A 17,132-nucleotide genomic window follows, 5' to 3' on the forward strand; every position below is an offset into this window, starting at 1 on the left:
CGGGCGGGTGTCGTGCCCGCAGCGAGGGCCCCGCCAGGCCCGGCCCTGAGTTTTTTTTGACCTAGAACAAAGCTAAAATTTTGGACCTTTTTATATGAATATGATAATAGTACTGGTACTACCCATTGATAGCATATACACACACATTTACAAAATGTTGCTAGTAAGCAGTTAACTGAATGCAAAAGCAATGTTCATATGAAATCATTTGTATACATATTAAATTACCTCAAAAATTTCTTCTAACATTCCTTGATGCGAAGTCATCGATGATGGTTTCAATATCAATCTCATCCAACAATCGCTTCTCAATGCATAATGTTGCCAATCCATTTAACCTCTCTTGCGATATTGTAGATCTCAAATAGTTCTTCAACAATTTTAATTTTGAGAAGCTTCTTTCAGCTGATGCCACAGTCACTGGCATAGTAAACAAGATGCGATAAGCAATGGAAGTATTAGGATAACAATCACCTTCTGTAACAAACTCAAAAATCTCCATAGCTGTCATGTCTCTTTCTGGCAAAGCGGATTGCAGAACCCTTAGCTCAGAAATTAGATCATTCAAATCAATGTCAGATGAGCCATTATGAGAGAAAGCTACTGCCAATGTTGTGCAACACAAATTTAGTTCAGGACCATCCAAGGACTTCAAGATTGTTGAACTCATTAAAAACCCAAATATCTCATTAAATGACTCGAGTCGGTCAAATCTACTTTTCAATGATATTTTTGCCATATCAACCAATACCAGAAAATAACTAACTTTAAAATCCTTCTCAGCTTGCAAGATGACTTCCTCACTATTATTTTCATCAAAATGTTTCTTTCTAAGAGCACGACGCTTTATAGGAAATGATGGCACAACACCCATTTCAGATGCAATTTCTTTAGCAATGACCATACTAGAAGCAAACCCATTATTCCTGTAGGTCTCAAAGTAATCCATTATGCCTTCTATCTGTCGCATGGCAGAATCAATGCACATAGATGATGATTGCAATTTTTTGCTCACTTTATTGACAACAAATAAAATGTCATGCCAAATAACCATGCCAAAAATAAATTCAAAGCTGCCAAGAACATCAAATAAATTCTTTGCATCACTCCTATCCTTGGATTCAACATCAGGATCTTCACTTAATGCAAGTAAAGCTGCCCTTAGCCGAGGAGCTTGATATCTAATTGCTGTAACACTTTTAATCCGACTCTCCCAACGTGTGTTGCATAATGATTTCACAGTTAGACCATCAACATGATCAAGCAAAAATTTCCATCTTTTGGTAGAACCAGCAAATAATACATATATTCGTTGCACAATTCCAAAAAAAGTGTCAGCTTTAGTGCAAGACTTGGCCATATCACAAAGAGTAAGATTAAGACTATGACAAGCACATGGCACATATTTGGCTCTTGGATTAATTTCAAGCAGCCGACTTTGAACGCCCTTATGTTTTCCTTTCATATTAGAACCATTATCATAACCTTGTCCCCTAATGTCATCAATATCAAGACCAAGTGACTTAATGGCATCAACCAAAACATTGAAGAGCCCATGACCTGATGTGTCATCTACCTTCAAGAAACCAAGAAAATATTCCTCTATTTTAATTTTACCATCAACCATGTCAACACATCGAACCAATAAACTCATTTGTTCTTGGTGACTAATATCTGGGGTACAATCAAGAATAACAGAGAAATATTTGGCTCTTCTAACAATCTTGATGATAGAATTTGTAATATCAGAGGCCATAAGAGAAATCAACTCATTCTGAATTTTGTGGCTGAGATAATGATAATGAATGTCTTTGTTTTGAATACGTCTAAGATGGTCTTGCATTACCGAATCAAATTCTGCAACCATCTCACAACAAGCTAAAAAATTCCCATTTTGATCATTGTAAAGCTGCTCATTAGATCCTCTAAAAGCCAAATTACGTCTGCCAAGAAATTTCACAATGGCAACTATTCTTAATAATACTAGCCTTAAGCGCTCTTTCTCCTTTGAGATTTGTTGTTGCAACTCTTTGTCAATTGTTTGTTGTTTCCGCAGCCTAATTCTCAATTGATTCCATGAGGTCATATTGGAAATGTGCTCAACACTAATTTCATGCTCCCTTAACCTCTCATTGACATGCCTCCAATCTCTAAACCCATCATTCCCCAATGAACTCTTGCATTTGTTAGAATTAAAAAGCTTACAACAAAAGCAAAATGCTCTGTCCAAGTGTTTGGAATAAACTAACCATTTTCTATCATGTACCTCTCCATTGCTCATTTTTCTAGAGTAATATGCATAGGAAAAATGTCTATCATTGGCATCCCAAGGGAATTCAAGATTCTCTTCTCTTATAGGCCCCTTCTCAACTAATGTATCCTTTGCTTTGTTATCAAGTTTATCCCAATTTCTTGGATCATAAATATCGATAGAAACTGGATCCTCATCAATAATAGTAGGTTCTGTTTCATTTGAATTAAATACGTGCTCATGATCACTCACATTATGTTCATCCACGTCGATGTTAACATTGCCTTCCATATGGTCCTGATCTTCTGGATTAGCATTAGCTGGTTCCTCCGCAGCAACTATCGCCAATGCATCTGGATCTCTTGAAGTGCTTGTATTACTCTTAAGAAATTTATGAAGAGCCCCTCTCTGTGATTCTACCAAATCATCTATTCGCTTTTTCTTCTTTCTTTTGTCGTTGCCAGAAGGATACTTTCTTGATGACATGGTACTGTTAAAATTTAGAGAAACAATTAGTAACAATAATTTTAAATAATATCATTATGCTAGACAAGTAAATTCACAAAGATTAAATAAGTATACACTACCTTAGGGAGTCAAGTGCCTTGCAGATTAAATCACAATTTGCAAATCCTAAATGATGTTCGGCAGTCGTGGTCCCTGAATCACTTATTAATCAATCACAAAATGACAAAAACACTTATTAGATTCAACATAAATACACAATTACATAAAAGTTGGGTAGCGTCGGCTATGTACATGATTAGGGATCCTAGGAAGAGATTCGTACCTGGTTGCTGACTTGCTGCCGCCTCCCTGCTCGAAGCGTAGAATACGTCATTGCCGACTCGTCGTCCTCGCCCTATGCGGACGTGCCCGGCCGGCGATCGACTCGATGCCTTGCGGCGGTGGCGTGAGGATGTCCCTGACGGCCTGACCCTGAGCCGAGCACATCTATGTAGAGGAAGTCCAACAGTCGAAGCCGAGAAATCAGAGACGAGTCGCGTCGTCGTGCGGAGCGTGATCGCGGAGACGAGTTCGTGACAGATGCGTGTGTTACTGGGCTGCTGCGTGCCTGGCTGCCTCCGTATGTTACTGGGCTCTGAGATGCTGAATAATACTAATGTATACTCTACATACCTGGGGAGGGGCCCATCGGCTCCCTAGGCCTGGGACGACTGCCCCTCTCGCCCCTCCCCAGGGCCGGGCCTGGGCCCCGCGCTTGAGAAGGCTACGGCGAGCGGCAATCGTGCTGGAGAAGTGAGCGGCGGGGAACGCCGCGATGACCGTGCGAGTTGGGAAATATCGTTGTCTTTTTTTTAAAAGCATGATGGAAAGTAGAGAGAAACATGCCTATTGAGCTGGTAGCGTGCAGGGCCAACGCGGTATCCGAACGGTCGGACGCCAGCACCACAACATTTCCGTTTTGCAGTCGGCAACCGCAGTGAAGCCAATCTAGAGGTTCTTTATCATCACTGAGGATGATTGCGAGTAGATGGGCCACTGCCCACGGGCCGCGGAGAACGTACGCCCCCCTCCAGTTCCAGGGCCAACTTGTTTGTTCCATTGGATTGGAGCCTCCTCGATGGGCTGTAAAAGAAGGAATTGGACCACGTGTGTCGCCCAGAGAAGCCCATTTAAAAATTTACGCGACTGCCCGCCACGCCCAGACGGCCCAGTCAAAGAACGGATCGAATGAAAATAGGAGCCCTAACGAATTCCACGAGTCGAGCGGAGGGTAAACAGGAAGAAATCAGTTCAAATGCCTAGTGTATCGCCATTTTGTTTCATTCATTCATTCATTCGACGCACAGAAGCAGCGCCCGCTGCTCCCGCCGCCGCTGCCGTGGATCAGCTTCAACAACGACTACTTCCAAAGCCTCTGCGACGGGGAGCAGCACGCCCTCGGGCGGTGGCTCCCTGGCGGCTACGAGCTCCGCTGCTACAGCACCTTCGGCCGCTGGATTCTGCTAGAGGTGAACGACCCCGCGCCCTCCTGCGTCCTAGGGAACCCCTTGTCCGGGAAGTCGATGAAGCTACCGCCTCTGCCATTTGAGTCGACCCGTACGCTCAGTACAGGAACTGATCCGCATTCGGCAAAGTTATCTCGGTGGGCGGCGGGCTCATCGTCGCCGCTCTGTTCAAACCCAGCGTGCGAGAGAACCGACCATCGGGATCTGCCTCCAGCGGCTCGTGGGCGCTACACACCCGCTGCGAACACCCGCCGCGAACGCGGCACGAGTACGTCGCCTTCTTCCGCGGCAAGCTCTACGCGGTAGACAACCGAGGAACCTCTACGCGTTCGACCTCGCCACCGGCGGCGGCGGGAGAAGGCTAGTAGTAAAGGTCGCCCGCGAGAGGTTCGTGATCCAGCAGACGCCGTGGAAGGAGGAGCTGGAGCCCGCCCTCGCGGGGACGCGGAGGAGCAAGAGGCGCACGACGCGGCGACAACGACAAGCTGCTGATGGTCCGCTGGAGCATCGTCAAGGAAGACGGTGTCTACACCATCTTCTTCAGCCCGGTGAACCAGGAACCAGTGATGGGGTTCAGCGTGTTCCAACCGGAATACTCGAACGACGACGATGACAGCGGCGGCGGCGCGTGGGCATGGTCGCGTTGGAGGACCAGTCTCTCTTCGTAAGCCGGAGCTGCTCGGTCGCCCTCCGCGCGTCGGGTTACAGGTACGCCGGCGCCGTGGACGCCGACGGCGACGAAGGGTTCCCCAGCAATGCCAGGTACGACACGTAGGGTTAGGGCGGAAGTGGAACCTTCGCGTCTGCGGCGTGTACGACCTGCGGGACCGGACGGCCGGCCGGATCCGCGGCTCTCGAACGGGGGGAGACGAGGTGGGCGGAGGACAGAGACGGCGGCGATGGCCAACGGACGGAGTTCGTGCCGTCTGAGTTTTGTATGTATTCGCTAGCTGCGTTTAGGTTGAGGGCCACGTGGTTCTTGCCACATGCGTGCAGCTAGCACCAGCTAGCACTAGGCTAGGAGCGAGAGATGACTAGTTCGAAATTTTTCATCAGTCAACAAATCACAAATGTAATGCGCGCTGCTGCGTTGGGATGTATCCGTGGAACCTTCTGATTCGTTGGTTGACGGTTGAATTATCTTTAATTTGTGCAGACCTGTTCTTTATTTAGAGCATCCCCATTAGTAAATCAATGAGTTGTCGCTAAATAAAATTAGAGTTTTGCTATTTATCTGTCATCAGTTTTTTTTAAAGTTGTATCTGTCAAATTTCTATACGTCGGATCATGCTTTGGGATTTAACGGGCCCGATGTGAACATGGGGTTATTACACGGGTCGGATATGTCCACATCCTAATCCTCCATTCATCTCAAATGCGTATGTTGCGTTGAATTTGCGGTCATACAAGAAGGGATTGAGTTCAGAACGATGATATACGTGATAGATTAGGGTTAGCACCAATTGAAGAAAAGGTTGTCCAACACCGGTTGAGATGGTTTAGACATGTCCAATAGAGACCTCCAGAGACACCGGTGCGTAGTGGAATCCTAAGCCAGGATAGTAACGTGAGAGAGGCAGAGGAAGACTGAAGTTGACTTGGTAGATACAATAAAAGGAGACTTGAAATGATGGAATATACCTAAAGACTTAGCCTTAGATAGGAGTGCTTGGAAAATAGCTATTCACGTGCCTGAATCTTGATTGCTTCTGCTGGGTTTACTCTAGCCTACCCCAACTTATTTGGGACTTAAAGCCTTATTGTTGTTGTTGTTGTAGTATGTGTTTTGGTCATTTGATCATGCGTTATTTTGGTCCATTTCTTCGCTTCAATTGTGGAATTGGTGCTCGTTACTTGGGCTGTGTTCGGCTGGCTGGCTGGCTGGTTGCCGGCTGGCCAGCCACCTCACAAAAACACTATTCATGTCCTGCCAGAACAGTATTTTTCTCTCACAACAATCAGCCGGAACAGTATTTTTCAGTTCTGCCGAACATGGCCTTGTTTTGTCCCCTTCCTTCTTTCTTTGCAGGTTTTTGAGCAGGTTCACCATGTTGCGTTGTCCAAGAAGTGGATCAGTTTGTGGAGTGGCAATGATGCCATGTTTGGCGGGGGAAACCTGTGTATTCTTCTTCTTCAGGGATTTCTTGGAAATAAAACACGAACATCTTGCTAGTCTGCTTGAGTATGGGCTTATTCTTCAATTCCTTTAAAAAGACTTTGACAAGTTTTTTTCCGCACAATGATATGGTTTCTTGTATTTCCAGTCTCTAGCTTCTGTCTGTCAGATTTTATAGCAAAATTACTTGACTTATGTTCTTTGCAAATGTCATGCCGTTCGTGGTGACAATGGATTGCTATGATATCATGCATGAGTAGCAGATCCAGGTTCAAGTGTGAATATGTAGTCAGCTGGTGGTTATCTTGTTACAAGTGTAATACTCGTCTATCATGAATTTGAGAAACATGAGATTGGAAAATAGAAACAAGTGAGTAAGTGACGGTTGTTCTTCACCAGAAAACGTTCAACGAAGTGTTGGGAATGTGCCTGCGGATGGAGCTGTTGGGTGTGTCAGTGTGCCGGCAGAGCTCCAGTATTTGTTTGTCCCTTGAAGCGTGTGTTCCTTGTTGATTGATTCAACAACATTCTGAGTTGAGGGCTTGAGGCCGGTCTTCTATTAATGGATGTTGGGTTTGAGAAACCCGTTATGGGATCCTAATATGCATATATTGAATTTGACAGATTTTTGTTTGTAGTATCTGTCAGTTTTTTTCCTGTTGAGCTGTCAGCTTTTGATTGGTTAAAATATGACAGATTTGTTGTTGTCAAATCTGTCATCAGTTGTATAGACTCACCCATAAAATTAACTATATTGTTTGGTTTCTCCAACAATTTTCAAAATCTCATCCCTATAATATAGAAGACAATTTTGCATAAATTGAGATAGGGAATTGGGAGCAGTTTTTTTATTCAATCGTGCTAAAAAAAGTCAAGATTGAAAGTGTTTTTTTACCTCTCTGAGATGCTCTTACTTCCACACCTCCTAGAATCTGAGATGACTGAAATCGCCACGCCATAGGTTCTTGTCCGGTGAGATTTTCCATTCCATGGCTGCCAGAGGATTACTAGTAAAAAAAAGTATGACTGAAATCCCATGTTTTGTGAAGCAGGTGAGAGTTTCCATTCAATGGGCTGCAAGAGGATTACTAGTAAAAAAAATTAAACCAAGCGATTCCTTTTCTCTTGAACGGCTGACTGCTTTTCTCCATTCCAAATGGTGTATGATGTCATTAAAATAAAGGAATTTGATTCCTTTGAAATTCCTGCAAAAATAATCGGATCCAAACAAGCTCTAAACTCGAATCTATATATTTCTTTGAAACAAAAATCATATGCTGATCGTCCGCCGTTGTACCCTTTGCCATTAGGTGGTGGCTATGCATCAAGGTAATTTTCTATTTATTAATAATACCAAATTACTATATAATAAACGGTACGTATATTGTCTCCTAATCTGTGTTAATTTACAGAAGCTGTGCATGTCAACCCCAGCGTTAATTATCTTTGATCTATTGCTACTGTCATCATTTATGCATGGTGCTGACCTGAATCCACTAGATGACCTGAAGGCTCTTGGAAAGATCAAGATAGGATCACAACTGAAGTATGTACACATTTCCCACTTATACACTTGTTTCCCAGAGGAGGAGAAGGGTCTTGTGCTTGCGACGCAAAACATGATTATTTAATATTTATACTAACAGCCAAGATATACTACCCAGTCTAAGCTAGGGACCTAGGGTGTATCATCAGTCTTCAGCAGAGTTGATGAACTTCAACAAGAAACTGTGCAAGTAAAAGTTAATTTTTTTGACTGGAACGGGGGGGGGGGGGGGGGGGGGGGGGACGAAGGGTCCCCACCTGAAACATATTACCACAGATGCCCGGGGGTGAACCCGGTTGGTGGAATAGTCCCGGAAGGGCCACAGTAATGGCATGGCGCCGGGGTTACATTAATTTTTTTGACTGGAACGGGGGGGGGGGGGGGGGGGGGGGGGAGACGAAGGGTCCCCACCTGAAATGTATTACCACAGATGCCCGGGGGTGAACCCGGTTGGTGGAATAGGCCCGGAAGGGCCACAGTAATGGCATGGCGCCGGGGTTACATCGGGAGATAGAGGGGGGAGAATTTGATTACATCAATTGAATTGAACTCCAGAAGTTGTAGATGGGGGTGGCTTTCCTTGGCACTCTGCATTGCCATAACTGGACAGAAGCTCTACGAGCCGCAATCAGGCGATCGGCGCTGGGGGGCAGGTGCCTGAAGACAACCTCGTGGCGGTGTTTCCATAGCTCCCAACAGAAGAGGAGGATGAGGCTTGGGGCTGCTCCGGGATGAGTATCATGTGGCGGCCTGGAGGTCCAAAGCTCACTGACTTGGTGATTCGCTCACAGCCCCACCCAATTCTCTCCCAGAAGCTTTGGGCAAAGGGGCACTCAGTTATGATATGGTCAGCATCTTCACTTCCATTGTTGCATAGCTCGCAGGTATCATCATCGAGTATGTTCTTCTTCCTCAAGTTGGTTTTGCATTGGATCCTGTTTTGCACGAGCAGCCAGGCGAAGAATTTCACCCTCGGAGGGGCGAAGTTGTTCCAAATGAACGCAAAGAAGGTGCCTTCTGGTCCCCTCTGATGGAAGCCTTGTAGATAAGCCCCGTGGCAAGCTTATGGTCGCTGTTCTCCATGCCACATAGCCTGAGGTCGGGGGAGTCACCGAGGTTCACCGACTGGAGAATGCAAGTCATTTCCTGCAGTTCCTCCGTTGCTCTGGCGGTGAGCCGCGGTTGGAGAAGTCGGGGGAGGCCGGTGGTCATCACCTCACGTACCGTTTCCTTTCTGCCGGCGAAGTGGCTGAACAAGGCAGGGAAGGTAGCTGCCAGCGGGACGTCACCCACCCAGTGGTCATGCCAGAATGATGTAGAGCCACCATCGCCAACGTCGACCATGGAGATGCTGCGGTAGGCCGGCAGGAGGTCCCGCAGCGCCTCCCAGTGTGGCCCGGCGACGTCCCCGGACAGGTTGGAGAGTCGGACGCGCTGGCGAGTCCATGCTGGCCCACAGCATCATCGGCTCAGGTGAGTGAACCACTCATCAGTCTTATCGAGCATTCGCTAGTGTTGCCGAGCACCCACTAGCCATGCCGACCACGAACAAACGTTGTCCGTCCCCACACACTATGGCTGGAGCTAAAAGAAGAAGGGAGAACAGAGCATGCACACACAGACACCAGCGTTGGCCGAAGCCCTGTCTGTTCGATGATAAATCTGAGCTCTCTTTACTGAGTTGCCGTATTAGTCTATTTATACAACTCTATCTATCTAGTCATAGTACAGCGCACATGCTATAACAGTAACTAGATAACATACAGGGCTGACTCTGCGCCGGTCACTGCACGTGCCGACGGAGTTCTGCAGCGAGACCGGCCGGAACGCCGACGGAGTTGTTGCGCCTGGACATTTGGGAATCAGAACAATGTGCACAAGGTTGATTCTTTGGGTGTCCGCCTGACCCGAGTGGAAGGCATCGAGGAAGGCCATGATGTCTCCCCGGACGTGCGCCAAGCTGCCTTGTAGAAGCTAGGGCCGACCTCATCCGGCCCGGGTGCACTGTTGGAGTTCATAGACTTCACTACTGTCCATGCTTCAGCCTCAGTAAACGCGGAGGTGAGTGCTTCTGCATTCGCCACCGCTCGCCCTTCATATATGTCCTGAAGACTGAAAGCCCAGGAGGTGGAGTCCTGGTGGCCAAGAATGTTCATGTAGTAGGTGGTGAGCGTGGCGACTTTGTCGTCGTGCACATACAGTTCTGTTCCATCGACCTCCAGGAGCTGAATGCGATTGTGCCGCAGCCTCCCTGATGCACGGGCATGGAAATAATGGGTGTTTGCATCCCCCTCTTTCAGTGCCCTGCATTTCCCCCGCTGCTTCCACCAGGCAGCGCGGTCCTTGATCCACCTGAGCGACTTTCTCCCTGCACAGGAGGCGGAGCCTGTATTCTCCTACAGAAAGTGATCGAGTCTCGTACAGATCCATGAGTAGAATAGTGAAGGAGTAGTTATGGAAGGTAATGGGTGCCTGTAAGGTCCTTCATTTGGTTTTGGTAATTGAGTGACAACTTAGGTGGACTAATTGTATTTAATGTGAGATACACAGGTGATTAGTCCATAAGTATTTATGTATGAGCAATACTTGCCATGGATGTTAAATGGCTCGGAGATGTTGCAAAGCTCGGACATGTGATGAAGGAGCTCATTGCACATGAGACATGACATTGAGTGATGTGATTAAGGTGGAGAAGATCAAGACATGACTTGGCTCGATGGACCAGTTGCAAGTGTGAAGGGCAAGTTGAGTGATGACTTAGCACCGATGGACCAAAGCAACGGTGAAGAGCAAGTGAAGTCAAGATCGATGAACTAATATAATCACGTGATAATATGAAGTGGATCATATCATTGTTGATCATATTGGTGCATGTATTGCATCGATATTGAAGGAGATGGAATAGAATACACAAGGCAAATATATAACCTAGGGCATTTTATTTCACCAGTCATAGGTGTGTAGAGAAGTTGATGACCGGGTTTAGGATAAATAATCATACTATTAAGAGGAGCAAACTTGTTTGCATATTGGTCATCTAGTACCACTTGAGCGATCTAACTTTGCATACGTGTTAGGATCGAGTGGTGATGAGAAAAAAGTGCTAATCCTTTAGAAAAATATTTGTGAAAAGTTAACACACGTGCACAAGGTGGTGATCACTTGGTGGTGTTAGCACATTTTCAAAGGAGATATGTTTGGAGTTGGTGTGGATCAACTCGAAAAAGAAGGAGGAAAAAAGGGCTCACTGGGCTGCCTTTGGGGGGCACCGAACAGGTGTCCGGTGGCACCACCACCCCTAGGGCGGTGCCCACCTGAGCTGTGGCTGAGAGCAGGAAGTTTGGGGCTGGCATCGCCACCCCTGATCCGGTGGCACCGTTACCCCAAGGGCAGTGCCCACTTGGATTCAGCCGAGGAGGGTTGCGTGAGCACGATCACCGGAGTGACCAGTGTTCACCATCACGGAGAGGGCAATGCACCGCCTGGTCACCGTCGCTGGTGGGGCGGTGCCACTACCCCTTTATTCCTGAGAGTAGCCGAGTAGGGTTGGTCACCGGACAGGGCACCACCACCCTATGTTCAGTGCCCCTTCGCTAGTCAAACTAGCCATTGGGGTGACCGTTGGGGGGCACCACCACTCCTAGGGTGGTGCCACCACCGCCGTGTCTGATGCCCTCGTAGAAAAGTGATCTTTGCTCCAACGGCTCTATTTAGCTTGGAGGCTATAAACAGAGGTGGAGCTCTGCCATTTAGCTAGTTGAGCATCCTTAGGACTGAGTGTCCATGCTTGGGAAGTGCTTGGAAGCCCTCTAACTCACTTGAGCTTGATAGTGATCATTCGATTGAGTGAGTGAGTGGTTCTAGTGCGATTGCATCATGAGGTCACATCGAGTGGCACTAGATGATCGAGTTGCAAGCGGTGGTGCATGTTGCTCTTGGAGGTTGCCACCTCCTAGATGGCTTGGTGGCTTATGACTCCATTGAAGCACACAAGAGGATTGTGCTCACCCCACAGAGATCACGAAAAGCAACTCTAGTTGAGCATGTCATTGAGCTACCCTCACTTTTGGGGTAGGTTCTTGCGGTACCCGACGTGCGGGCTTGGCGGGGTGATGCCAATTAGCCGCCGAACCACCAAGTGAGTGGTCGACACAACAGGGACATAGCTTGGTGGTAACCAAGTGAATCTCAGGAGAAAGTCACCGTGTCAACATTGTCTTCATCATCTTCTTGGTGGTTTACATTCCGCACAACATAGGCTTGTATTTACATTTTATACATTGTGCTTGTGTAGTTGCTCTTGGACTAGTTTAGCTTTAGTAGCTTGCTAGTTACCTTCTTGCTTGTGTGGCATTGAAGTAGCTCCCTTACGTGGCTAATTTGGTTTTAGTAACCTTGTTAGTCACATTGCTTAGTTTGTATAGCTAAGTATTTTGCGCTCTATAATTTAGCTTGTGTAGCCTTGTTATTGAGCATTGCTAGTGAGCTTAGATGGCTTTGTGCTTTTGCATCACTAGTTGTGTAGGAGCTCCCCGGTTGTGTGAAGTACTAGTGTATAGGTTTGTGTGACCTTGCTATAGAATTAATTAGGTGAGCTCTAACTAAGCCCGACACCTTAGTTACTTGATTAGGATCTTTTTAAGGTGCTTGTGAACTTAGATAGAGGGGTGTAGTCTTGGCTAAACCGATAGTTTTAATTCCGTATTTGTTTTGTTTATCCGGCATGATTAATTTATGAAGGACTATTCACCCCCCTCTGGTCCGTCATCTTGACCCTATAGTGCGGAGCGATGCTTACGTGCCTAGTCCCTTGCCGCGCATCGAAGAGCCTTGGCCTGAGCCACCAAGGTGCCCACGGCATCCAGGTTGGGCGACACAGTGGATTCCCATGCCAAGGTGATAGTGGGGACAAAGTTGGGGTGATTGAGCCAGGTGTTCTCCAGCCGAAAGGTAGCAGGTTTGGGGATAGCAGTTGGGATAGTGGTGACTAATGGGACATGGTCAGAGGTGATGCCCACTTGCGAGTTGAGGGAGGCATTGGGGAAGGTGGAGCCAAAGGTGTTGTTAACAAGAGCACGATCAAGATGGGCAAGGGTGGGGCGCTCGCGCTTGTTACTCCAAGTGAAGGAGCGATCAAGGAGTGGGAGCTCGAGGAGAGCCATAGAGTCGATGGTGTGGTTGAAATGGGTAGCGAGGCCACCATTGAAGCCAGGGGTGTTCTTGTCATCCACAATGCGCATGAGGTTGTAGTCACCCACCAAGAGCCAGGGAACATCAGTGTCTTCCTCAAGCGATGCTAATTCAGCGAGGAAAAGGTTCGTGTCTCTGTGGTCTATCGGTGCATAGACGTTGGTGACCATGAACACAAAGTTAGAAATTGTCGAAGTGAAAGGAATGGTTAGAGTGTAATGTTTCCTGATCGACGTACCCATAGAGACCACCGAGGGGTTCCAAGCGGTGACCATGCCCCCTCTGGAGCCATCGGTGGGGCATAATTCGTTCATGGAAAGTTGGGGGAGGAAGGATCTGCATTTGTCAGTGTCGAGGTGCTGGAGTTTTGATTCCTAGAAGCACGCAATGTGGGGGTGAACAGCTACTACCGTATCACGGACGAGGTCGCATTTGTCAGTTTGGCCGAGGCCACGCACGTTCCAGGACAAAATGATATACTTGAAGCGCTTTTGATTCATTGGGCAGTGATGACAACAATCTAGCCTACAACATGGCAGGGCAAGGCACTAGACAAGCCTAAACAAAACACAAACATGATGGGGGGAACAAAGGTAGCCACAAGCTCGTGGGACAGCCCGAGAACCGTGGACAACGTCCTACGTGTCGACAAGCACTAAACTACCTTGACCAGTGATGATGAGGGGGAGCACTTCTAGGATCTTGGGCACACTCATGGGGGGAGTGTGCGTGTCGGGGACCAATACTAGGGTACCCGAAGAGGAGGGGCTAATGGTTATCAATATTTATTCATCCGAATAGTCAAGAGCGTGACTACGGCTCCAACCAACCCCTAGGCGTGCGAGCTCCACCTCAACCGACCTCTAGGGAGCCTCTAGAGAAGGACCTCGCCTCACCCGACCCCAAGGCCATGGGCTCCACCTTGCCTGACCCTTGGGTTTGTGCGCCGCCTCGCCCGACCCCAAGGCCACAGGCTCCGCCTCACTCGACCTATGGGGGAGGGCTCCATCTTGCCCGACCCTTGGGTTTGCGCTCCGCCTCACCTGGCCTCTACGGGAGGGCTCCACCTCGCCCGACCCTTGGGTCTGTGCTCTGCCTTGCCTGACCTTTGGGTTTGTGCTCTACCTCGCTCGGCCTCTGGGGGAGGGCTCCACCTTGCCCAACCCCAAGGCCATGGGCTTCGCCTCACCCAACCCTTGGGTTTGCGCTCCACCTCGCCAACCCTCAAGTTTTCGCTCTGCCTCGCCTGGCCTTTGGGGAGGGCTCCACCTCGCCCGACCCTAAGGCCAAGGGCTCCACCTTGCCCAACCCTTTGGTTTGCACTCCACGCTTGGCCTCTGGGGGAGGGCTCTGCCTAGCCCGACCCCGAGGCCATGGGCTCCGCCTCGCTCGACAGAGACCCAGGCTATCGCCAACCACTCTAGGTCCAAGTGTATGAGCCTGGGTCAAAACTCTAACATTAGGGAGGCGACCAGCATGCCTCGATGTAACCCACAACCACAATGGGCCATACCCGAGGATTCACTTCTAGAACAGCATCGGGCGTACCATTGCTGTTCTGCCTAACCCTCGTATGAACACTAGTAGGCATGTCACTTCACCATGATGTCCATCAAGATAGAGTGGAGCACCATGACCGGTAGACGACGCCTGCGCATGTGCTAGTGACGAATAGGGCCATGACGTGGAGCCATCCCTATTGACATCTATAGGGTCAGTGGGACCTACATGAAGGATAAGAAGGACCTAGTGACCCTGAGGGTCTTGGGCTCTCTCTCTGGTTCTTCTTTTTTCCCTCCGCTGTAACCCATGCTTTCCCTTGGCCTATAAAAGGGAAAGCAGGATGCCCCATTAGGGGACATCGGATTGATCCCGGCCAGACCCGATCGAACCACCATGAACCCATCGAACCTCAAACCGACCGTAACACAACACAAGCACATGGCTGAGCAGCAACTGAGCTCTTGGCACCCATTCATTCTTTCCACCAGAGACCTAGGACATGTCCCTCTCTCGCCTATTTGTAACCCCTACTACAAACTTTTAGTGCTAGCAACACGAGCAACATCGATGAATTAGACGTAGGGATATTCTGCACAAACCAGTATAAACCTCATCTCCTCTAAGCACACCATCCGAGCCAGACGCGCAATACAAGAAATTTACTCGTTGGTGGTAACTCAAAACACTAACAGTTGGCACGCTAGGTAGGGGCCTTTTGCGTATCTCGACATCCACACCAGGCCTTAGATAGCAAGTCACAATGTCAGCTAGGTCCTCTACACGCACGTGCTCTACGGGGACCTAGACTTCATCGTCACGACGGAGGGAGAGTTGGAGTTGGCTTCCACCACCATCCAACCTCTCCACTCTACTAGCCTCGACATGATCGCCAAGGTGCTTGAGGAGCTGCAGCTGCACATACCAGAGGCCCACGCCCTCGGGAGTGACTAGTTCCTCGGCTTCGACTATAGGAGGTTAGAGCGCTAGCTCGGCACCTTCCTGGGACCTTGACCATCCCGAGAGGACCTACACCACCTCACCTTATCGTTCGTTAATGTCATTGCATAGGTTGCTGGAGGAGAGCCACTCTCTCTAGAATACCTCATCTAGAGAGCCCCGACGATGCTCCTACTCGGTCTGTGCAATGCCGCAGAGGCCATTGGCCACCTTATGGCGCAATGCACTCCTCCGTTCCCTATGAATGACGAGTTCATGGGAATGATTGAATATGTTATAGAGTCCTTCCATGACCTCCTTGTAGAAGAATCAGAGTTTCCCTCTAGCTCTAACTCTAGCAGGGGGAGCCATCACCCCTCTTATGAATGTTTTATGGCAGGTACCCCCAAGGGACACATCAAAAGCATCCACAAGGAAGAGGCTATCCCAATGAATGACCTCGATGATGAGGCTAAGGGGGATGCAGGGGCCCCACCTTGCCTATGGGTGGAGCAGCTGAAGGCCCGACACCAAGAGCTCGAGGAAGCATGACTCTAGCTTGATCATGACCATGTGGAGCTCGAGCGAGATATCGAGCACCATGGAGATGGTGGGCGCACGCGCCATGGCCCACGATGTGAACCAGAGGATCATCAAGGATGATGAAGCGCTCCCACACTTCACTCGGACAAGGAGGCAGTTGGAGCGATCTTCGATCGCCTCAAGGGCAAGGCGAAGTGGGAAGAGGACACTAGCGAAGGCGTCTCCAACTACCCCAGCAAGAAGAAGAACAAGCATCGATGTGAGGGCTCGCTCATGGCCACCGTCGACCGCAAGGGGATCAGAAGCCCACTGAGGGTACCCCAAACCACTTTGAGAAGCTACTCGAAGGGCTATGCCTAAACCATGCCTTCCTCATCAAGCATCTCTACAAGGACTACAACCTTATAAAGCAATTCTTGTCTGGAGGCTCCAACAAGGGGGAGCATAGGGGGGACCCCAAGCCGACTGTAGATGACACCAAGGGGAATGATGGTAGCTTTCCTCATGATCTTCGAAGGGTCAGTGGCCTATGACTCCAAGCACCGCTAGAAGCTTGCACGCCATGAGCTTTATATGGCTGAGCTGGCCGTGCTTGCCTTCCTCCGATGGTCAGAGTCTGCCATAACCTTTGATCGGACCGACCACCTAGAGAGCGTCCTGCAACTGGGTAGATATCTGCTCGTGGTTGACCCGATCATCGACACGAAGCATCTCACAAAGGTACTGATGGATGGAGGCTACAGCCTCAACATCATGTACGTTGAAACACTCGACACCATGGGCATGACCGATCACGTATCTGACCGACCGGAGCACCTTTCCATGGCATCATGCCTAGAAAAGCACATTGTGCCACTTGGGTAGATCGATCTGCCCATCACCTTCGAGGATCCATCCAATTATAGGACGGAGACCCTCACCTTCGAGGTGGTCGGGTTCCATGGAACCTACCATGCCATCCTAGGACATTCATGCTACGCGAAGTTTATGGCCATCCCCAATTACACCTACCTAAAGTTGAAGATGTCGGGACCATATGGGGTCATCACCATCAGCACCTCCTTCTAGCATGCC

General features: G+C 48.7%; 1 protein-coding gene across 1 annotated transcript; it reads right to left on the bottom strand.

The window, feature by feature from the left end:
* Nucleotides 1-229: 229 nt before the first annotated feature.
* On the bottom strand, nt 230-3,407 carry LOC136454199 (uncharacterized). Its single transcript, XM_066454712.1, has 4 exons — nt 3,392-3,407; nt 2,839-2,911; nt 2,267-2,741; nt 230-2,176 (listed from the first exon to the last, which is right to left on the bottom strand). The coding sequence occupies exons 1-4, from the start codon at nt 3,405-3,407 to the stop codon at nt 230-232; spliced, it is 2,511 nt and encodes an 836-aa protein (XP_066310809.1).
* Between the last annotated feature and the right edge of the window lie 13,725 nt (nt 3,408-17,132).

This window comes from Miscanthus floridulus, chromosome 5 (genome assembly GCF_019320115.1).
Source record: "Miscanthus floridulus cultivar M001 chromosome 5, ASM1932011v1, whole genome shotgun sequence".
Classification (NCBI taxonomy): domain Eukaryota; kingdom Viridiplantae; phylum Streptophyta; class Magnoliopsida; order Poales; family Poaceae; genus Miscanthus; species Miscanthus floridulus.

Bases quoted from the DNA above. Each gene is read 5' to 3' on its own strand.
- LOC136454199 (XM_066454712.1), bottom strand. The intron at 2,742-2,838 runs GTAGTGTATACT...AAATTTTAACAG, and splicing joins AAGGCACTTGACTCCCTAAG to TACCATGTCATCAAGAAAGT. The intron at 2,177-2,266 runs GTACATGATAGA...AACAAATGCAAG, and splicing joins GAAAAATGAGCAATGGAGAG to AGTTCATTGGGGAATGATGG.